The sequence below is a fragment of the Echinops telfairi genome, unplaced genomic scaffold, assembly GCF_000313985.2.
Source record: "Echinops telfairi isolate 266 unplaced genomic scaffold, ASM31398v2 ScPeMD7_7410;HRSCAF=8448, whole genome shotgun sequence".
In the NCBI taxonomy this organism is placed as follows: Eukaryota; Metazoa; Chordata; class Mammalia; order Afrosoricida; family Tenrecidae; genus Echinops; species Echinops telfairi.
In genome coordinates, this window is record NW_022111310.1 from 819,225 (window position 1) to 838,949 (window position 19,725).

At 46.8% G+C, this 19,725-nt stretch overlaps 1 protein-coding gene across 1 annotated transcript in view; it reads right to left on the reverse strand.

Moving 5' to 3' along the window:
• PAX5 (paired box 5) overlaps positions 1-19,725 on the reverse strand; it is a 197,055-nt gene that overhangs the window by 125,155 nt on the left and 52,175 nt on the right. The window contains exon 6 of the mRNA XM_045296527.1: positions 18,113-18,288. Within this exon, the coding sequence (XP_045152462.1) occupies positions 18,113-18,288 (176 nt within the window). The remainder of the gene's footprint in view (positions 1-18,112; positions 18,289-19,725) is intronic.

Consider the following 19,725-nt stretch of genomic DNA (forward strand, 5'->3'; position numbering starts at 1 on the left):
CATCTGTCCTGGATTCCCTGTGTTTCCAGTTCCTATCTGTACCAGTGTACATCCTCTGGTCTAGCCGGATTTGTAAGGTAGAATTGGGATCATGATAGGTGGGGCGAGGGGAGGAATTTGCTACACTGCACCCTGACTGGCTCATCTCCTCCCTGCGACCCTTCTGTAAGGGGATGTTCAGTTGCCTACAGATGGGTCTTGGGTCCCCACTCTGCACTCCCCCTCATTCACAATGATTTGATTTTTTGTTCTTTGATGCCTGATATCTGATCCCTTGGACACCTCGTGATCACACAGGCTGGTGTGTTTCATCCATGTGGGCTTTGTTGATGGCCACTTGTTCACCTTCAAGCCTTTAAGACTCCAGATGCTATATCTTTTGATAGCCAGGCACCACTACAATAATTTTAACAAATATTTTGAGACTATCCTATTACATATGTATAGGTTCAAGGCTATTATATTTTCCTATGAGTTGTTCTTATTGCTATTAATTTAATTTTTAAAGTTTATTTTAGGTTATATCAGTATTACTCTACTACATTTTATTTGGTTAATATTTGCCTGGTTTATTTCTTACTAATTAATTTGCCTAGTTCTTACTAATTACTTATACCTTTTTAGTACCACTTTGTTTTAGGTTCATTCCTATACACAGCATATTTCTAGATTTTGATTATTTATCCTTTCTTCTGATTATCTAGCAAATGCAATTTATTTTATTTATTACAACTACTCCAATCGTTCTATTTATTTCTGCCCGCTACGATCTAATTTTCTACTTTTAATTTACCATACTTGTTCCTTTCTTCTCTTCTCTTCTCTCCCGCCTGCTGTTGGATTCACCGAGTACTCTGCGTGTCTCGGTGTGTCTCTTTCGGTTTGGAAATGATACATTCCATTTCTGTGCCTTCGATGGTCACCCTTAATTTGCTTACCGGCATTCTTCACCTCCCCAAATCTAAAGTTTATCACGTTATCTATCATCCTTGTGAGCAGTAGAAGCTCTTAAAATGTTCTAACTCAGACCAGCCCCCTGCCCAATCTTACATATTACTACTTTCTTTTTTTTCCTACTTTGTTTTTAAACCTCAATAACCTAGTCACTATTTTGAGAGTCAATAATTATTGAGATTTAGCTACGTTTACCTATTTATTTGGCCATTGCCTTAGTGACTTAGGGCTGCTGTCACAGATATACTGCAAGTGATGGCTTCAAATAAATTCACTTCTCACGGTTCTGGAATCAGAGTTCAAATCAGAGTCTCGGCCATATCAACACCTTCCTGGCTTTCCTGGGCTCCTGACGACCCTCCCTGGTCCCTGTCTTCACGCGTGCCTGCCGCTGTGTCTGTGCTGCTGGCTGGTTTGTTGAAACAAACGGACATCCCAAAGACTCCAAGTCCCTTTCCGCTGTCCTCTTCCTTCTTCTACAGCCGCTCAGACCAGCATTCAGGTCTGACGTGCAGAGAATTTGGAGGGTTTTTACGGCTGTGACCCTTTCTCTCACTCTCTCTCATATTTGTCTTTCCTTTTCACTTGTGGAACATAATACAATATTTAATATATATAACTCTATGTAGTGCACAACTCATCGGTCAAATCAGTAACAGTGTCCCATCGAACCCCCTGTATACGTGTGGTGCTTTTTGCTCTTTTTCCGTTGTCCACCCTCCATCCCTCTGTAGTTTCCCGTCCCTTCCCTATCCATTCCCATCTACCTCCCACCTCCCTGACCCTAGCTTCAGTGTAGCCTTTGAAGTCTTAAATGTTTTTCTTTTTCTTTCTTTTTTCCCCTTATAATAATGGTGCCATGAAGTATTTATCTCTTTATGAGATGGACAAACTTTCTAAGCATAATGTTCTCTAATTCTGTCCACGTCTTAAGGCGTTTGACTAACTCTCTATTGTTTTTTAAGAACACATAATATTCCATTGTATGGATGAACCAGAGTTTGTTTATGCATTCTTCTAGAGTGGGGGATTTTTCTTGCTTCCGACTTTCTGCTACTGGAAGTTTAAATTTAATGTGGAATATGGAAATTGTTATGATCAGCATAGGTGTATTTGTCTGCTTGTGATTTGTTCTGTATTTCTTCAGGGTATATACTAGATGGAGAGATTGGATGATCTAAGGTTTTTGTATTTGCATGTGCTTAAAGAAGCACCATGCTGATTTCCACAGCAGTTGTATGACTCCACAATCCCCTCAGCAATGTGTGAGCATTCCAGTCTCTCCACAGCCTCTCCAGCATTTAGTATTTTCTGGGTTGTTTGTAATTTTATTTTGTTAGGAGTGTTTGTGTGAGTTGGTACCTCATCGCTGTTTTAACTTGTATTTCTCTTTTTGCTAAGGAACAAGAACATTCCTTCATATGAGTATTGGCCCCCTGGATGTCATCTTTACTAAATTGTCTATTTATATCTTGTGCCTCTTTTTATTAGGCTATTTGTATTCAAGTGCTGTAGTTTTTTATAGACTTTTAGGATTAGCCCTTTATCTGATAAATCATCACTAAACCTTTTTCCCAATCTGTGGGTTCTCTTTGACTCTGAATGAAGTCTTTGATGGGCATAAATGTTGTCTTTTTAGAAGGTCCCGGTCCTCTATGTTGTCTTCCACAGCACTGGTATTTTCATTATTATTGCTAGTGTATCTGTGCCTTGTATCATGGTCCTTAAGTTTGCCCCTATATTTTTGTTAATAATCCTTGTGATTCTAGGATTTATATTTAGGTCTTTAATCTATCTCCATGTCTATGCTCTTTTAATAACTTGGAAGTAATTACATTTAGGACACACCTAATACTGATTGGTTCAATTAGCATAACAAAGAAACCCTGTTTCCAAACAGACATTAGGATTCCAACAGATATGTTGAGGAGGGCACCATTCAATCCATTAGAGTCACCACTGCTTCTTAAATCCCATTTTTCCCTTCTGTATGAGCCTTCTTATAGGCATTATGTAGTTGAGATTTTCAATCAACTCTGAAATTTTCTGGTTTTCTTCTTTTTTTATATATTTTTAATTTATTATTAATTGGGAGTTAATACATACAGCATATCATTCCATAGTACAATCACATTAAGCAACATTGTACAATTGCTACCACAATCTGTTTTTTAAATGGATGTATGTAGGCATTTCATATTTATTTAATTTACTTGGCATGGTTGATCATCCTAATGAGTACATATGCCTCTCTGGTGCTATTGTTCACCGTATAGGCCTTTCTATCATTTGGCTGAAAGTTGAGCCACTGAGGTGAGCTCAGTTCCAAGCCTGAAGGGTCACTAAGGGCCAGAGTATCAGGGGTTCCACCAATCTTTTACCAGATCAGTAAGCCTGGTCTCTTTTTTTATGATTTGAAGTTTTGTTCCATAGTTTTCTCCTACTCTACCCAGGGCCTACTATTGTGATCCCGTTCAGAGCGAGTCTGAAGTGGTAGCCAGGCACCATCAAGTTCCTCTCGGCTCAGGGTCACAGAGGCTGAGGTGCACACGATTTGGACGGATTGTTTTCCTGAGTCTTTTATGTTCTTCACTCTTCTTTGCTCCAGACGAGGAAAGACCAGTCATTGCACTTTACATAGCTGGTCACAAGCTTTGAAGACCCCGTCACTCCTGTCCACAAAGTAGGATGTAGAATGCTGCCTTTGTGGACTCTGTTATGCCAGTTGACCTTGGTGTCTCCTCGTGATTTAGACCGTCCGTATTTAAAGTGATTCATGAATAGCTGAATTAGTATCTACTCTGTTTTGTTTCCCATTCATTAAACTTGTTCTTTGTTTCTTTCCCCTGCTCTTTTTCTTCCATCTCTGGTTTTAATTGAGCATTTTATAGGACTCTATTTTATCTCTTCTGTCAGCATATTAATTATACTTTTTTAATTAGTGCCTGCCCTAGAGTTTGCAATTTACATTTATAACTAATTTAAGCCCACCTTCAAATAACATGATGCCACTTCATAAGTGGCAGAGGAAGCTTCTAATAGAGTCATCTCAATCCCCCCCTCATCCCTGTGACATTGCTGTCATTCATTTCACTTATCTACATGTTCTAGGGATGGCAGCCTTCAGTATGGATTACAGCTCAGTGTAAAGAAAACCAATATCCTCACAACTGGACTGGTGGATAACATCATGACAAGCAGAGAAAAGATTGAGGTTGAGTTAGTTAATTGTGCCAGCCTGGCCGATAATCACATGTGGTGCTGGTTGAAAGGCGGAGGGATAAATGGGTGGTGAAGCCTCGCCTTTCTAGTTCTCGGGTCTCTTGTTTTGTGATGGTTGCATCGGGTGCAGCTGCCTTAGCAGTTCCCTGCTTCAGCTTGCAAGATGGATTTCCTACAAGACATCCCCAAGGAGAAGCCGCATGGATCTATCCCGATGCAGCCCTGGGTGCTGGAGCAGCCATGTGGAGACCCGTGCCAGTGCTGAGATGCTTACATGTTCACTGACTCAGCTTTCCTCCTGCAGTCGGCATTATTGCCTTTGTTTTGTGAGGTGAAGGACTTGTGGACTGGTGTTGGGTATGGGTTAATGTTGGACTTGTGGGCTTGGGCAGCATTGGGTTGGGATGTTTTCGTGATGCATATTTTCTTTGCATAAAACTTTCTCTTATACGTGAGTTGCTGTGGGTTTGTTTCTCCAAAGTACCTAGACTAATACAGAGGTCGTCATGGATTTCATCTAGCTTGGATCCACAATTAATGCTCATGCAAGCAGCCATCGAGTGATAAAAAGACATGTTGGATTGGGTAAATCTACTGCACAAGACCTCTTTACATTACTGAAAAACCAAGGCTATTATTTGAGGATTAAGGTGCACCTGACCCAAGCCATGGTGTGTTTTCAATTGCCTTCTATGCATGGGAAAGTTGGACAGTGAATAAAGAAAACCAAAGAAAAATTCATGCATTTGCATTAGGGTGCTGGCAACAAACCCCAAAAAACATTAAAGTAGCATGGACTACCAAAAAGACAAGTAAATCTGTCTTGGGAGAAGAACACCAGAATCTTCGTTAGCGGCAAGGATGGGGAGACTTGGTGCTTTGGACTGTGATCAGGAGAGACTGATCCCTGGACAAGGACATCATGCTTGGTCCTTCTCTTGTAGCAGGGCAGCACAAAGGAGGAAGCCTTTGGACAAGATGGACGGACACAGTGGCTGCAACAACGGGCTCAAACATATGAACAATTGTGAGGGTGGCCCGGGACCAGGCTCTATTTCATTGTGATGTGCACAGGGCCTCTATGAACTTGAACAGACTAACGACAGCAAATGCTATCATCACCTCCATACCTTGCCCCAATCATGGTGTGAAAGTTATATTTTAAAACAAGAAAAGGAGAAAATAAATATCTTATTTTACCTTCATTCATTTCTTCTCCAACTCTCTTCCTTTCTTTATGTAGACCCAAGTTTCTGATCTATAGAATTTTCTCTCTCTGAGAGGCTTATTTTTAACATTTCTTGCATGGTTTCTAGAAGACAGTCCGTAATAGTCATTCGTGCTCATTTATAAGTAAGGAGATTTTCCCTCTGGCTTCCTTCAAGATGCCTTCTATTTTTGATTTTCTGATATTTGGAAATGATGTACATAGATATAAGCATATACTTTACTCCCTGTGTTTTCTGCATCCATAGCTTAATGTCTGTCATTAATTGTGGAAAATTATTGACATTGAAATGTTTCTTTGTTCAAAGCTCTCTCCTCCTGGCATGGCACATGCTACTCCACCTTCAATTTCTCACAGTTCTTGAACGTCGTGTTCTGTGTGTGACAGTGCAAACGCACTCACGGGGGAACCTGTGGAAGCCCCCCCCCCTTTTCTTTTTCTCTGCATGTCAGTCTGGGATGCTTCTATTAACATAGCTTCAAGCTCATTGACTGCTTATTTGGACATGCCTCCTCGACGGCTGAGCCCATCGAAGAAGACCTTCTTTATTTCTGTTATAGAGTTTTTTTATTTCTAGTATTTCCTTTTGATGCTTTCTTAGAATTTCATCTCTCTACTTATATTACTCATTTATTCTTTTTTTCAACAGTTTTGTTGGCTTATAATTCACATATCATACAATTCAGTAGTTCAATCATATTAAGATACTCATGTATTTTTGCATGTTGTCTAATTTTCCATTCTATCTCTTAACATATAAATCATTGTTATTTTCCCTTATAACTCAAAAATTGGTGTCATAATTTAGTCTAGTACGGATGTTTACTTTGTCCCTTCAGACTGTGTTTTTAATGTACCTTGTTCTGGGTTGGTTGGTTTGTTTGGCAGAAAACTATACATGACATATCAGAGCAGAGGTGAATATGCAAATAGAGTGAGTTTTTTTATGTATCTATAAAATCTTGACTATGTCTCAAGATTTCAAGAAGGCAGTTTACTCTACAATTTCGATTATCTTACATGTATCTCCCCCCAAACCACTGATTTTTAGTTTCTGCAGCTCCTTGTAGTCGTTCTTACAAGGATCGGAGTGATAACTTGAAACTTCCAGCTCTGTCCATATCAGAGCTGAAAACAAAGTGAAATACAGTATTTATCAATTCAGTGAACATTGTGAGGTTTGTCTGAAAATGTCTTTATTGGCCTTCACTATAAAATGATCATTAGCTGAGTATTAGCTCAGTTGTTATTGTCTCTTAACACCAAGACATTTTCTGCTGTCTTTTGACATTTATTGATGGTGAAACAAATATTCCTTAAGTCTAAAAGTTATACTTTTCTCTTGCTACTTTTAGTTTTCTCTTCGTCTTTGGTGTTCTCCATTTCACTGTAATTTTGCCTAACTGTGCATCTATTTTATTTAATTTACTTGGAAATCAGTATGTTTCGTCAATCTAATGATCGACGAATTGCAACATTTCTGATCCATAAAATTTTTAACCATTATTTCTTCAAATATTTCCTCACCTCTATTTCTTTCTATTTTATTTTTTCCTGAGCAATTTTAGAGATGCAAAGGGGCCTCAAAAAGTCGGTGGAAATATTTGTTATCTTTACATTCCATTTTCCATGAATTTTTTGCAGCCCTTCATATGTTGGACTTTCTTACGAAAGCGTGTGTTCTTGTTTACCCTCCTCTCATATTTAAAACCTCCTTAGCTTCTGTTGTGCATTCCTTCCTGGTGAGTACTTCAGCTCTGCCTCTCAGGTCACTAATTTCCAACTCATCTGTGTCATATCTGGCATTCACTTTATCAATGAAAAATGTCCTGCTCAGTTCTTTAATTCCTACTGTCTAGACTTTTTTCATGGCATTTTGTTCATTTATAATGGCTTCTGGTCTGTCTCTCTTCATTTCTTTATCATTTTACAGTCTGTTTCAGACTGCCATCTAAGGTTCTTGATTAACTAATTGTCCTGATGGTTGTGTCCTGGCTTGTCCTTATTTCACTGTGCAGCTTGCAGTTTGGTGAGTGGCATGTGCATCTTTAGCAGTTATCGTTCATTCGGTAGGTATATTGGACAGACTGGATTGTGTTAGGATACAGAAGAGTCTTTCATGTGCTTCTGTGAGGAATCTCGGGGATTTGACTGGTACGAGTTCAGTTCTTCTGTTAATTTGTCTTCCTAGGTTTTCCCATGCATAATGGAGGGTGAGATGCCTCACCTGTGTGTGCTGTGGGCGTCGTATTTTAACTTCCCCAAGGTAACTCACGTTCTACTCTGAGTACCATGCCGAGCCAAGCTCCTCACTGCTTCTCTTGACTTATGGGTACAATTTGGCAAGTGCTCATTTCATGAAAAGTATAGTCTTTCTGGAGTTCACAGTTTTGCAGAGCGCTCATCTCCCACATCCATTCACTGTGGCCTAGGGCTATACAGTCTGTTCCAGCATCAGCATCCAGATGCCAGCCCTTGTTCATCAGGGACGATACCCAGATTCCATACACTGGGCAACTGAAATATTTGTTCATGCACTTAAAGATCTGGCTCTAAGCTCCCTCATAATGTCCCACCCCTAGGAAGTTTTCTCTCTTTCAAGCTTGGGTATGTACTTTATCAATAAATACTAAAAAAAAAACCAACAACTTAATATTAGTGTATTATGATGTGAATGACATGTTCCTAATTATTTAATATTTGACTATTAAGTATGATTCTTAGATCTGATCCAATATTTCTATGTGTTTGAGATGGGAGGAGAACCTGCAGTTGCTCAGATTTTATTACCAGAACCAATATCCCTGTTCTTTTAATAAATTACAAAGAAACAAAATTTTAAAAATAAAAGATCTTCACAGTCGGCCAAACACCTAAGCTAAACTTAGAGCATACTCTTGAAACAAATCAGCTGTAAGGTTGGAATAACCTGTCCCCTCTTTTTTTTTTATTGCAAATACTGGTTAGCCTTGTTTGGGATAAATATCTCCACCCAAAAGTCAATTCGCACAGGTCCCTTTGACTGCATCGATTGCTGTTACTTTATGCCGCACCACACAGCACACGTGGTCAATGTCACTGACATGGCAGATCTGTAAGAATTTCCTGGATGAATGAATGAATAAATGAATGAAAGAACATCCCAGCAAGGTGCAGGCAGCTCTTTGACAATTTGCTTGTAAGCTTTAAACCCCAAATACGCAGCATTTGCCTGTCATTGAAGAGAGTATAACAGACAGGAGAAAAAAACTGTAAACAAGTCAAAATGAAAATAAGAGATGGATCTTCCATCTGTTTTCTCTCACATCACATTAGAGCTGGAATGGATCTCAGTGGTGACCCTGCCCAATGCCCCAATGGAAAACCTAAAAGCCATGGACCAGAGAGAAATGACTAACCCAAGAGCCACCATTAAAATCCAGATGCCCCATGCTTTTATACTATAGCCAACTGCTCACCTGTGCTGGCAAACATTCCCTAGCCTTGCAAAACAGATATCAAAAGCCACATTTCTGCTTGACCCACAGAGAGACAAAGAGTACTCAGACACTCAGAAGCGGCCATGGTGGCAGAGCAAATGAAGAAGAGAGATGCTCTGTGGAAGTCATACAGCGGTCACCCTTGGGTCACTTTGAGGGGATAACAGAACTAGAGATACTCAAGCACCTCTAGAGATCCAGAAGCGAGAATTCCAGAATAGTCTTGGTGCTTATCTCTATCCGAAGGCAAGATCATGAGTGTGGTAGTTACATAATCTGCTGTCAATTTGAGACTTCCAAGTAAAGGGGTGGAGTTAGGCCTGTCCACCAGGTCACAGCTTGATGACCTATTAGGAGGTGCTAAGGAGATAAATAGCTCGTTGGAGGCGGGTCACACATTCACTCCCTGCAAGACATTTCTGGCGAGAAGCCACGTGAAGCTACCCTGATGCAGCCAGAGCTCTGGGAGCTGGAGGAGCCACGTGGAGACCTGCCAGCACTGAGATACTTATAACACCACTGGATCCACAAGACTTCCCACTCACTGGCCTGTGATCTTCCTGCATTCGGCGTCATTGCACGAGTTTCATGAGTCTGAAGAGCACTTTATAGATTGATCTGGACTGAGCTGGGATGTTCTCTTAATGTACCATTACTCTTTATATAAAGCTCTCTCCTATACACATGTGAGTGTCTCCCTGCATTTGTTTCTGTAGTCTGCCCAGACGAACACAGCTACCAAGCTCAATTTTGCCTAAGCGGCTCCATTTTCAGAAGAGCTTTCTGGAGGAGCCCTTCTGGCATTGTGGGTTACGTGCTGGGCTGCCAACAGCAAGGCACCAGAGTGAACCCGCCAGCTACCCCAAGGGAGGAAGGTGAGGCTTTTTACCCCCACAAAGATGTACAACTTTGGAAACCCAAAGGGGCAGTTCTAATCTGTCTTCTGGGGTTGTTATGAGCCAGAATCAACCTGAAGGCAGTGAGGGAGTTCATCGTGCTGAGCACTCCTGCCCCAACCTCGCTACCACCGCTCTCTCCACCCTTCTGCGGCTCCCTAACATAAGAAGAATCATTCACTGGCCATGCTTTCCAGTGGGCATCAAGCTGTGCTCTAAGGATCACAAGTCTTCATCTGGCCCCTCAGGCTCTCAGTTCTCCTTCAGCTCCATCTTCGCCCCGTACATCTGGGTGGGTACCGTCAGGGATAGTCTGCTCTGTGGGCCCCATCAGAGTCACAGATAATGAGGAGCAAACCTCACTTGGGTCTTCTCTGGCCTGAACAATTCTAGAGAGTTCCAGGAATGGCTGGGCAAGGACGAGGTGAGTATCTGGGCACTTGCTCAGATATACTCATCAGTACTTTGTCTATCTCCTTCCTAGTGAGGATGAGGGGCGAAAGGATTTAAAGCTTGACCCAAAACCCACCTCCTACTACCCACTAAAGCTGAGCTTCCCAATCATGTGTCATGATAACAAATCCGCTCAGCCTTTGAACAGCCTTGTGGGATTCGGGGAAACCAAAACCAGTAGGTCAGTCACCTTTAGTCACAAGTACCTTGTCCATTTCACTGATGTTCCACATAAACAGTCACACATTCTGTGTGCTTCGTGACATGAAAAAGAGCGGACGTCCCGCCCAGCAGGAAGTCCGGTTTACAACCTGCTAGTCAGTCTCTAAGACATAGGACCCTTCCCTCTTCCCACAGCCCCCCCAAATCCACGCACACCAAGCTCTCGTCAGAGAAGTCCCACTCACTATCGTAAACTGCAATCCCCAATTGGACATCCCCTTGCAGAAGGACTGCGGGGAGGAGATGAGCCAGTCAGGGTGCAGTGTAGCAACAATGAAATATACAATTTTCCTCTTGTTCTTGAATGCTTCCTCCCCTCCACTATCATGATCCCAATTCCACCTTACAAATCCAGCTGGACCTGAGGATGTACACTGGCACAGATGGGAACTGGAAACACAGGGAATCCAGGACAGATGAACCCTTCAGGACCAGTGGTGAGAGTGGCGATATCGTGAGGGTGGAGGGAAGGTGAGGGAGAAAGGGGGAACAGATTACAAGGTCTACATATAAACTCCTCCCTGGGGGACGGACAGCGGAGAAATGGGTGAGGGGAGACGTCGGATGGTGTAAGATATGACAAAATAATAATAATTTATAAATTATCAAGGGTTCAGCGGGGAGAGGAGAGGGGGGAGGGAGGAGAAAAAAATGTGGAGCTGATACCAAGGGCTCAAGTAGAAAGCAGGTGTTTTGAGAATGATGATGGCAACATATGTACAAATGTGCTTGACATAATTGATGTATGTATGGATTGTGATAGGAGTTGTATGAGCCCCTAATAAAATGCTTTAAAAAAATTTTTTTTAAAGTTGAGTTGATGGAGTTGTATTGAAGGTGACCAACTGAGGAGCACCCTGATAGAATGAATCTTTCCAACCTGGGGAGGCGAGAGGTCTCATATCCCCAAGGTGGCACAGCAGCACATCATCCTGGAGCCTCCAAGAAAAGTTCGTCAGCAAGCCGTTGAAGGCATTCATTTTATTATTTGGAACCAAAAGTCCCACCAGCAGCAGCTGCTGGCCCCAACGCATGTCTGCTCTGCCCAATATCTTTCAAAGGCGGATCTTCTAGAGGTAGATCAGCAGGCCGTGCCTTTGAGGTGCTTTGAGGCAGACGGGCCTGCAATCTTTCATTTGACCTTTGTCCCACCCGGGAACTCAAAACAACATGACTTTGTTTGATGGCTTCGCTCTGTTGTGTCGTGGCCACACGTTGGCCTTGCTAACTGCAAGGTTGCCCATTGTAAACCACCAGCTGCTCATAGGGAGAAAGACAAGACTTTCTGCTCTGGCAAAGAGTTACAGTTTAGGAAGCCCACGGGGTGTTCTACCCTGTCCCCTAGGGTCACTATGACACATGGCAGTGAGTTTGTTTTGCTTTCTTTCTTTGAGAACGTAGCCTGGTTCCCCCCTTGGTAGACAATGAGAAGCACACAACTGGATGTGTTTCCCATTCGGTTTTAGCAAAAGGAAGCTCAGAATCAAATCTAAACACAACTCTAGTAGCCCTGGTGGTCTGGTTGAAAGTGTAAGTCGGACAAGGGGGGTGGAAGGGAAAGTGCGCTGCGGGGTCACAATCCCCAGGCAATGCTGTCATCTCCAGGAACACAACCCTTGTCCCCAACCCTCTGCATCTCCTCACAACAGCCAGAATCATCTTCTGAAATAGGGAAAGAAAGGGTCCTGCTACCCCCCCCCCCCGTTTACAATCTTGCAGAAGTTTCTTCTTGCTCTTAAGATAAAACCCCAAGCCCTGACCCTGGCCCCTCACATTTGGTGTCCACCACCTCATGAACTGTATAACACCCACGCTCTGCCTTCCAAGCACCCATCCCCTGAGACATCTTTGTTTACTGGACTACGCCAAGGTCGTCACACCCCCATGCCTTCCTGTAGCCTCAGCCCTTGCCTGGAACACTGCCCACACCACTCTTCCCCGGGGACCTTCAGAAGAGCCAGCAAAACAATGCGCAGGCATGAGGCAGCCATGAGGGGGCTGAAGGTCTGGGGTTAGGTTGTGAGTGGTGAGAAACCAGGAGGGGCTCTTACACAGGGGTGTGGCATGACAAGAATAGGGCCTTGGGATGGGAGAGGCAGGACAGGATAAGAGACCCCACACACACAGAATGGGGCACACCCAAGTCAAGCCTTACTGTCCCTGACTTCACACATCTACATTCCAACGACCCCGGCATCCCTTTACCTAGGCGATCCTTCTGCCTACAATGCCCTCTCCAGCCAACCCTCTACCATCTCCACAGAGCCAGACTCTGCCCATCCCTCAAGACACAGTACTAATGATGTCTCCATGAAGCCTTGGTCTCTGTCTCCTCATACCCACCTACCCCTACCCCAGTTCCCCGTGGTAGGACACAGGCCCACTGGGGCCGCAAATGAGATCCTAAGCAAAGGAAGCCCATCGGGTGTCACATCTTCCTCCCTGACACTACCTGGCCCCTCTTCTGACTCGTGCTAAGTGTCCAGGTCGCCCTTGTGACAAAACTCGGCTATGCTTAGAAGCACAAATGAACCCCGAGGAGGCCCCCGTCTCCCGGGTAGGCAAGGCTGGATTCCGTCCGCTCGGCCTCAGAACCCCTCGGCTGGGGGCATGCCACCAAGGGCATGCCACCATTCCCGGGACATGCCACCATTCCGAGGGCAGGGCAGCTGCTGAGAGCAGGAGGCATTTCTGGTGGCCTTATCGATTAGATAGGGGACAGGCCTTCTCCTGGTTTAACCCCCTGTGACCTTTGAACTTCCTGGGAGGTCAGCAGCACGTCCCCCATCCCCAGCTGTCTCTCTGTCGCTGGCCCGATGGGAGGGAGGGCCCTGGGCCCGTTCCATCTCGCGCCCGTATTGATCTGTTGGCAGCAATGGGCTGGATAATTAGCCAGGAATTAGGGTTTCTATTACAGCCAGGAGGCTGCTCCAGCTGATTTATCACCTGAATAATTTACTGTGATTGAAAGGAAATTAAAATGAACTCCATTTGACAACTGTGAGCTTTTATGGGCTTTAGTGAAGGCTCAAAAGCCAGATTAATAGCCTGGTGTTGGTTAATAGTCTGCCGAGAGTAAATACGGCAGGCTGCGCGCCCGGTCTTCCCGCCGTGGCCGGAGGAGGGCCAGCTCCCTCCAGCAGCGCCCTCGCCGACGACGCGGCATCAACGGGACTTTTACGGAAACAGATTCCACCGGCCGAACCACACACACACACACACACACACACACACACACACACACACACACACCCCGCACGCGCACAGCCAGCTACCAGCAGCTGCTTCTTTCTTCTCTTTTTCCCCCTCCTCTTCTCCAAGGTGATTTCTACTGGCTGCACATGCAGGGACCACAGAATTGCTTTTCCAATAACCATTTGGAAAAGGAAGTGTTTCCTTGCCCCAGGAGTACGTAAACATCCACCCCAGGCAAAAGGTGGATGCCAAATTTCCTTATAAAATCAGGGGTGGCTTAGGGTGGGGGGCAGGTGCTGAGCTCATGAAGTGGCAGCCCGGCCACCAGGCCCATGCTCCACGTGGGTTGGAGCGACGACGTGTAGGGATCAGACCGCTCAGAGCTGATGGTGGCAAGATTCTGAGAGTTCCCGAGGTGACGGGCCAACCCGGGCTGCCGAAAGCCAGTGCCGACCACCACCTATCCGAAAGTGGCCTCCTCGAGTCCCCAGGCCATCGACCGGCACCAGATGGAGACACGGTGTGGTCCAGCTCTGGGCCTCGATCGGCCCCAGAAATCCCTGGGCCTGAAAATGGGGTGAACAAAAAGAAGCTTGCCACCTGTGAGCTGAGCCGCCCAGCTCTCCCCCTGCCTCCTCGGCAGGCACTTAAGCTTAGGGCCCTGAGACAAGTCCTGTGACGCTCCCTGAAAACTGAGGAGGGTCGGGCACGCGTGCGGTGGTGGTTGGTGGTGGCCAGGGTGGGTGGACGGTTTCTGTTGTGGTTATTGTTCTTCTCATTATCAACGTCGCCACAGATATGGAAACGGAGACCCAGAGAAAAAGTGACAGGCTTAACAGAGCAGAGCCAGGATTCCAATCAAGCAGACCCAGGCCCAAGGCCAGCAAATAGCCTTTCTTGCCCCACTGCTCTGCTCAGTGCTGCTGACACCTGGGCCACAGAGACCCGACCTCCAACAGCTCAATTTGTCACAGATGGACAGGGCAGCCAGCCTCAGTGTCCAGCAGCGCCGGGCCCCTTCCAGGGTGGCAGCGCCACGCACGCTGAGGCCGCATTAGCTCTCAGCCCACAGAGAAGGAGCCTGTGGGGCTCAAGGAACCTGTACCCTTGACGCGCACCCCTTCCCAGCCCACGGACCTGAGCCCAGGCTGTCATTTGTCCCTCGTGATTGCAGATTGGGCGAGAGGCTATGTCATTCATAGTCCAATGCCTGTGTGTGTGTGTGTGTGTGCGCGCGTGTGCGCACGCGCGCACGCACGCGCGCGTACACCCGCGCAGCCCACGGCCTCGCCTGCCATCTCTCCTCATTACTACACGGTGCAGGGAGGTGAAGCAGATTAACCAGAAAACACTGACTCAGTCATTATCCCACTGCTCGCTTCACCTGCAGGCCCAGCTCAGAGCCCACTCAGCCCAAGACCCGCCCGGACGTACCCAAGTCACCCTGAAGGACACGCGCATCAAGTCTCCAGGAAATGTCATCCTCACACTCAGCCCCTCCTCCCCCAGGGCCCCCACCCCGAATGTTCCTGTCCGTAGACACCACCATCCCCTGGGGCCTTCCCAGCCACACCCTCTTTGGTGTCCCCCTTAGAGACAACTTCTCCCTCTCTGACACTTCACTCAGGGCCCTCAGAACCTTTTCCCTTGACCTGCGGGTTCGGCGTTCACATCACACCGGCCCTGGGAGACCATGGGCAGAGCTATTTGGCTCCTGAGTGCCTGGCCCCATGCCAGGCATATGGCCAACATATATATGGCCCCATGCCAGGCCTATGGCCGACATATATATATATATATGTTGAATAATGAGCTTATGAGCCTATGACCGAGTGAGTGATGGGTGGCTTCTGGCCTCCTTCCTATTCTGGGGCCCCGGCTCTGCCCAAGGCTGCTGGGTGGTTGCAAACTCTTCATGCACTCAGGTGCTAACTGAAAAGTGAGAGATTCAAGTCTACCCAGAGGCATCTTGGAAAAGGGACCCAGCAACCTACTTCCGAAAAATCAGCCTTGGAGCCGCTAACGGGCACCTTGACACAAACACGGTCGCCTCACCTTGACGGGAGCAATGCAATGGCAATCAGTACTGGTGCTGGTAGCACTGTTGTCTCTGATGTAATATCCCTACCGCGAAGCTCTGTGTGCTGTGACTCAGACTCTGGGTTCCCATGAGCACCATGTGAGTATCTGAGCTCAGTAAAGACTTGAGCAAATGCTCTGTGGGCTGGAGGCCGGGCTGAGTGCAGAGGCTGGGCCCTTGCTCTTTACCCATCACCCACCCATGACCTCAGACGAGCCCTGACCTCCCTGGGCCTCCCAAAAGTCAGGAGTAGAAAGCTTCCCTCAGTGGTTTACTGGTTAAAAGATAAGTTTTCACCCAAGAGCTGGGAGAAAGAGAGGCTTCCTCCGTGGAAGTTTTCCAGATTGAGAGCCTCTTTCTCCTCTTGGGTCAAGTTGAAGGGTGGCATCAGCCATTTCTCTCACGATGGAACAGACTTTTCTCCCTGAAGCCCAGGCTCTGGGGGGTTTGGGGTCAAGTCCATTTAGCATAAGGTGACCAGATTTTAACATTGGTAAAGCGGGACACCATTGATGAAACTCTTTTCCTGGCGAAATAGCCACAAGGCAGCCGAAAACCATATACCCTAGCTTGTCGTGCATTCTTTCCAAAAATCGGGACTTTTTTAAAATGTCGTGGGACAAATTGCTAAAAAGCAGGACTGTCCCGCCAAAAGCGGGACGTCAGGTCACCTTAATTTAGCAGTATGACCACTGTGTAGCTTCCACTCACTTTCAGTAGAAAGACCAAAACCTACCCCACACTCTGCACGGCTGGACTCAGCCCAGCATCTCCTCCCCCAGCCAGACTCCTGTCTCGGGGTCTTCACACCTGTAGTTTCCTCTGCCAGACACCTTATCCCCAGCCCCCAGTTCTGCCAACCCCTTAAGGACTCAGACAAATGCATATCCCAGGGACCCTTGAGAGTGGTTCAGCCCCTGCTTCCCGCTCTCAGAGAAACCCAGACAGTTTCTCCTCAGCACCAGCCACACTCCTTGGGGAGCCACACACCGTGGGGTCATTCTTGTGTATTGTGACTCTTCTGCTCTCTAGAAGCTCCCTCAAGGATTTCTTGTTCGTGATGAACCCTCACAGCCTGGCTCTATGCCTTATACATAGTAGGCATTCAGTAAAACTCACTGCCATCAAGAAAATTCTGACTCAGAGTGAGCCCATAGGACCAGGGAGAACTGCCCCTGTGGTTTCTGAGGCTATAAATCTTGACAGGAGCAGACAGCCTCATCTTTCTTCTGCAGAGCAACAGGTAGTTTTGAACCGCTGACTTTGTGGTTAGCAGACCAAATCTTTACCCACTACACCAGCAGGACTCCCTTTTAGACATTCAATAAGCATCTGTTATGTGAATGCACAACTTGCTGTGTGGCCTTAGATGAGCATCTTCGGCTCTCTGGATCTCAGCTTCTCCAGTTGGAAGCAAATGAGCTTGATGGTCTTTGAGGGCCCTGAGGGGGAGCTACACTGGGATTCTCACAGCAGGGTGGCCTCCAGGACCTTGCTCACTTGGCACCACCCAGGCTCCCCTCCCTGGGAGCAGATGCACACAGCTTAGGTTGTTCTGAAAAGCATGCCTTCCTCCCCAGAGTCATCTATTAGCATTTCAAGGCAGCTCAGGGTGGCCAGACCCCACTGACTAGATGCCAGCTAGGGAAGGGTTGGGGAAAGTTATTGCTCGTGGACTCTCTGAGTCACCCACCAGTGTGAGTTCCCAGCAGGCAGGAACGATGTCTAAGTCTCCCGCGCCTGAGAAGTAAGCACCCCCAGGCCTGGCACCAACTGGCCACCAGAAATGGTCTCCTGAACTGAATCTGGCACGCTCTGGCCGTCCCCTCCCCAGCCCCAGGTGGTGACTGCCTCTCTTCCAGCAGAGAGCAGAGCCGATGCTCAACAAAGGGTGGACTTGCTGCCTCCTCTCTGACACAGGGCCCCAGAGGGAGCGCATCCAGTGAGACACCTCTTCATGTCTAGCGTCTTGAATCCCTCTCTCTGAGCATTCCAGAGAGGCCCGGCTGGTGAGATCCCAGTAGCAGCATGCCTGGACAGCCACACAGCCTGAATCCCAGCAGCCCCGGGGATCATGAACGATCCCTGTAGGAAAATCCCTGGGAAAGGAAACCAGTCAGCAGTGGCGGAGCAGCCACCCATGGCACGTACCTTCAGCAAACCAGAGAGACCAAGGCACTGAGGCAAAAAGTGGCCAGACCCCGAACCAAATCCTCTGACCTCATAGGCTGCTGTACTTTGCCAGGTTTGGCCAAGAACAACACAAACCCCACCTCTGAGTAGAGCCTGCCCAACTCTCACCCACACCCTGGAGAGAGTGCCCCCAGGCTTGCAATCCAGTTTAGGTGGGGTGGGGGATAGGCAGGGTGTCTCGTCTGCGTACCTGCTCAGGCTTGACGGGTTCTGTGGTGGTGAAGATGTCCGAGTAGTGCTGCCTCTCAAACACGCGGTCCAGCACCTCCAGCTGCTGCTGCGTGAACAGGTCTCCCCGCATCTGCTTCCGAAGGAAATCTCTGCCCGGAAGCGAGTGGCCATTCGGGACCGGAGACTCCTGAATACCTTTGATGAGCACGAGAGAGGGAGGATGAGTGGAGCTTATTATCAGCCACAGAAGAAAGACCAGGGAGTCTCTGAGATGGGGAGAAGGATCTGACAGACCCGTGACCCCACAAGCCCAGCCCCGTCCTCAACAAGAAGAGTCAACGGAGTGATGCTCCGACCGGGACGCCTTGCCCAAGGTCACCCATAGCACCATGCCAGCCCTTTGCACAGGCATTATCTCACAACCATCCCCCAAAGTAGATGGCTTTACTTTCCCGTTTTGCAGAGGAGAACGTTGAGGCCTGAAATAAAATTCAGTGATTTGTTGAGGCTGTGCCCTCAGGTCGACTGAGCCTAGAGACTATGCACGTCCTTCGTCGCCAGATGCCCTGTCCCCAGTCCAACGGACCGCCCTCTGTGTTCCCCGGCTGGAGCCAGGTGCCCGTGTGACCAGTTGAATCCTGTCCTAGGAAGGCTGTCAACAGACACACTCAACAATTTGAGTGGGAGTGTATGGGTTACGCACCTCTGACCAGCGATTTGACAAAAGCTATCAAAATCACGAAGCTCTGTAATACAGCGACTATGCTGCCGGGAAATGGCTGCACAGCTAGACTTGTCCATACGTGAAGGGAGACAGAGACCCATACGAAGCTAGAGTGGCAACAGACCAGAAACAACTCAAGAACTTATTTACGGGGATGTTGAGACCTGAAATAAAATTAAGTAGACTGAGTAGAGCCTGCCCAACTCTCACCCACACCCACATCCAAATAAAGTATGACATGTCCACACAGTGGCACCTTCTCAGCTCACTGACATCCAGTCAATCACCATCAGAGTGACCCTACAGGACAGAGGAGAACTGCACCTGTGGGTTTCCAAGACAATAAATCCGCCCCCCCATTGGACAGTCTTTTTTTTTGCTTGCTTGCTTTTATTGGGGGCTCTTACATCTCTTATCACAATCTATACATTCATCCAGTGTGTCAAGCACATTTGCACATATGCCGCCATCATCATTTTCAAAGTATTCTCTTCCCACTTGAGCCCCTAATATCAGCTCTCCATTTCTTACCCTTCCCTCCCCCGCCTGCCCTCCCTCACGAACATTTGATAAGTTATAGATTATTATTTTCATATCTTACATCGTCCTCTGTTGCCTCTAACCCACTTTTCCGCTATTCATCCCCCTGGGAAGGGGTTATAGGTTGATCCTTGTGATCAATTCCCCCTTTCTCTCCCCACCCCCTAATTCTCCTGGTATCTCTGCTCTCCTTGTTGGCCCTGAGGGGTTTATCTATGCTGGATTCCCTGTGTTGCGGGCTTTTATCTGTAGCAGTGTGAATCTTCTGGTCTAATGCAATTTGTAAGGTAGAATTGAAGTCATGATAGTGGGGGGAAGGAAGCACCAAAGAGCTAGAGGAAAGTTGTGTGTTTCATCGGTGCTATACT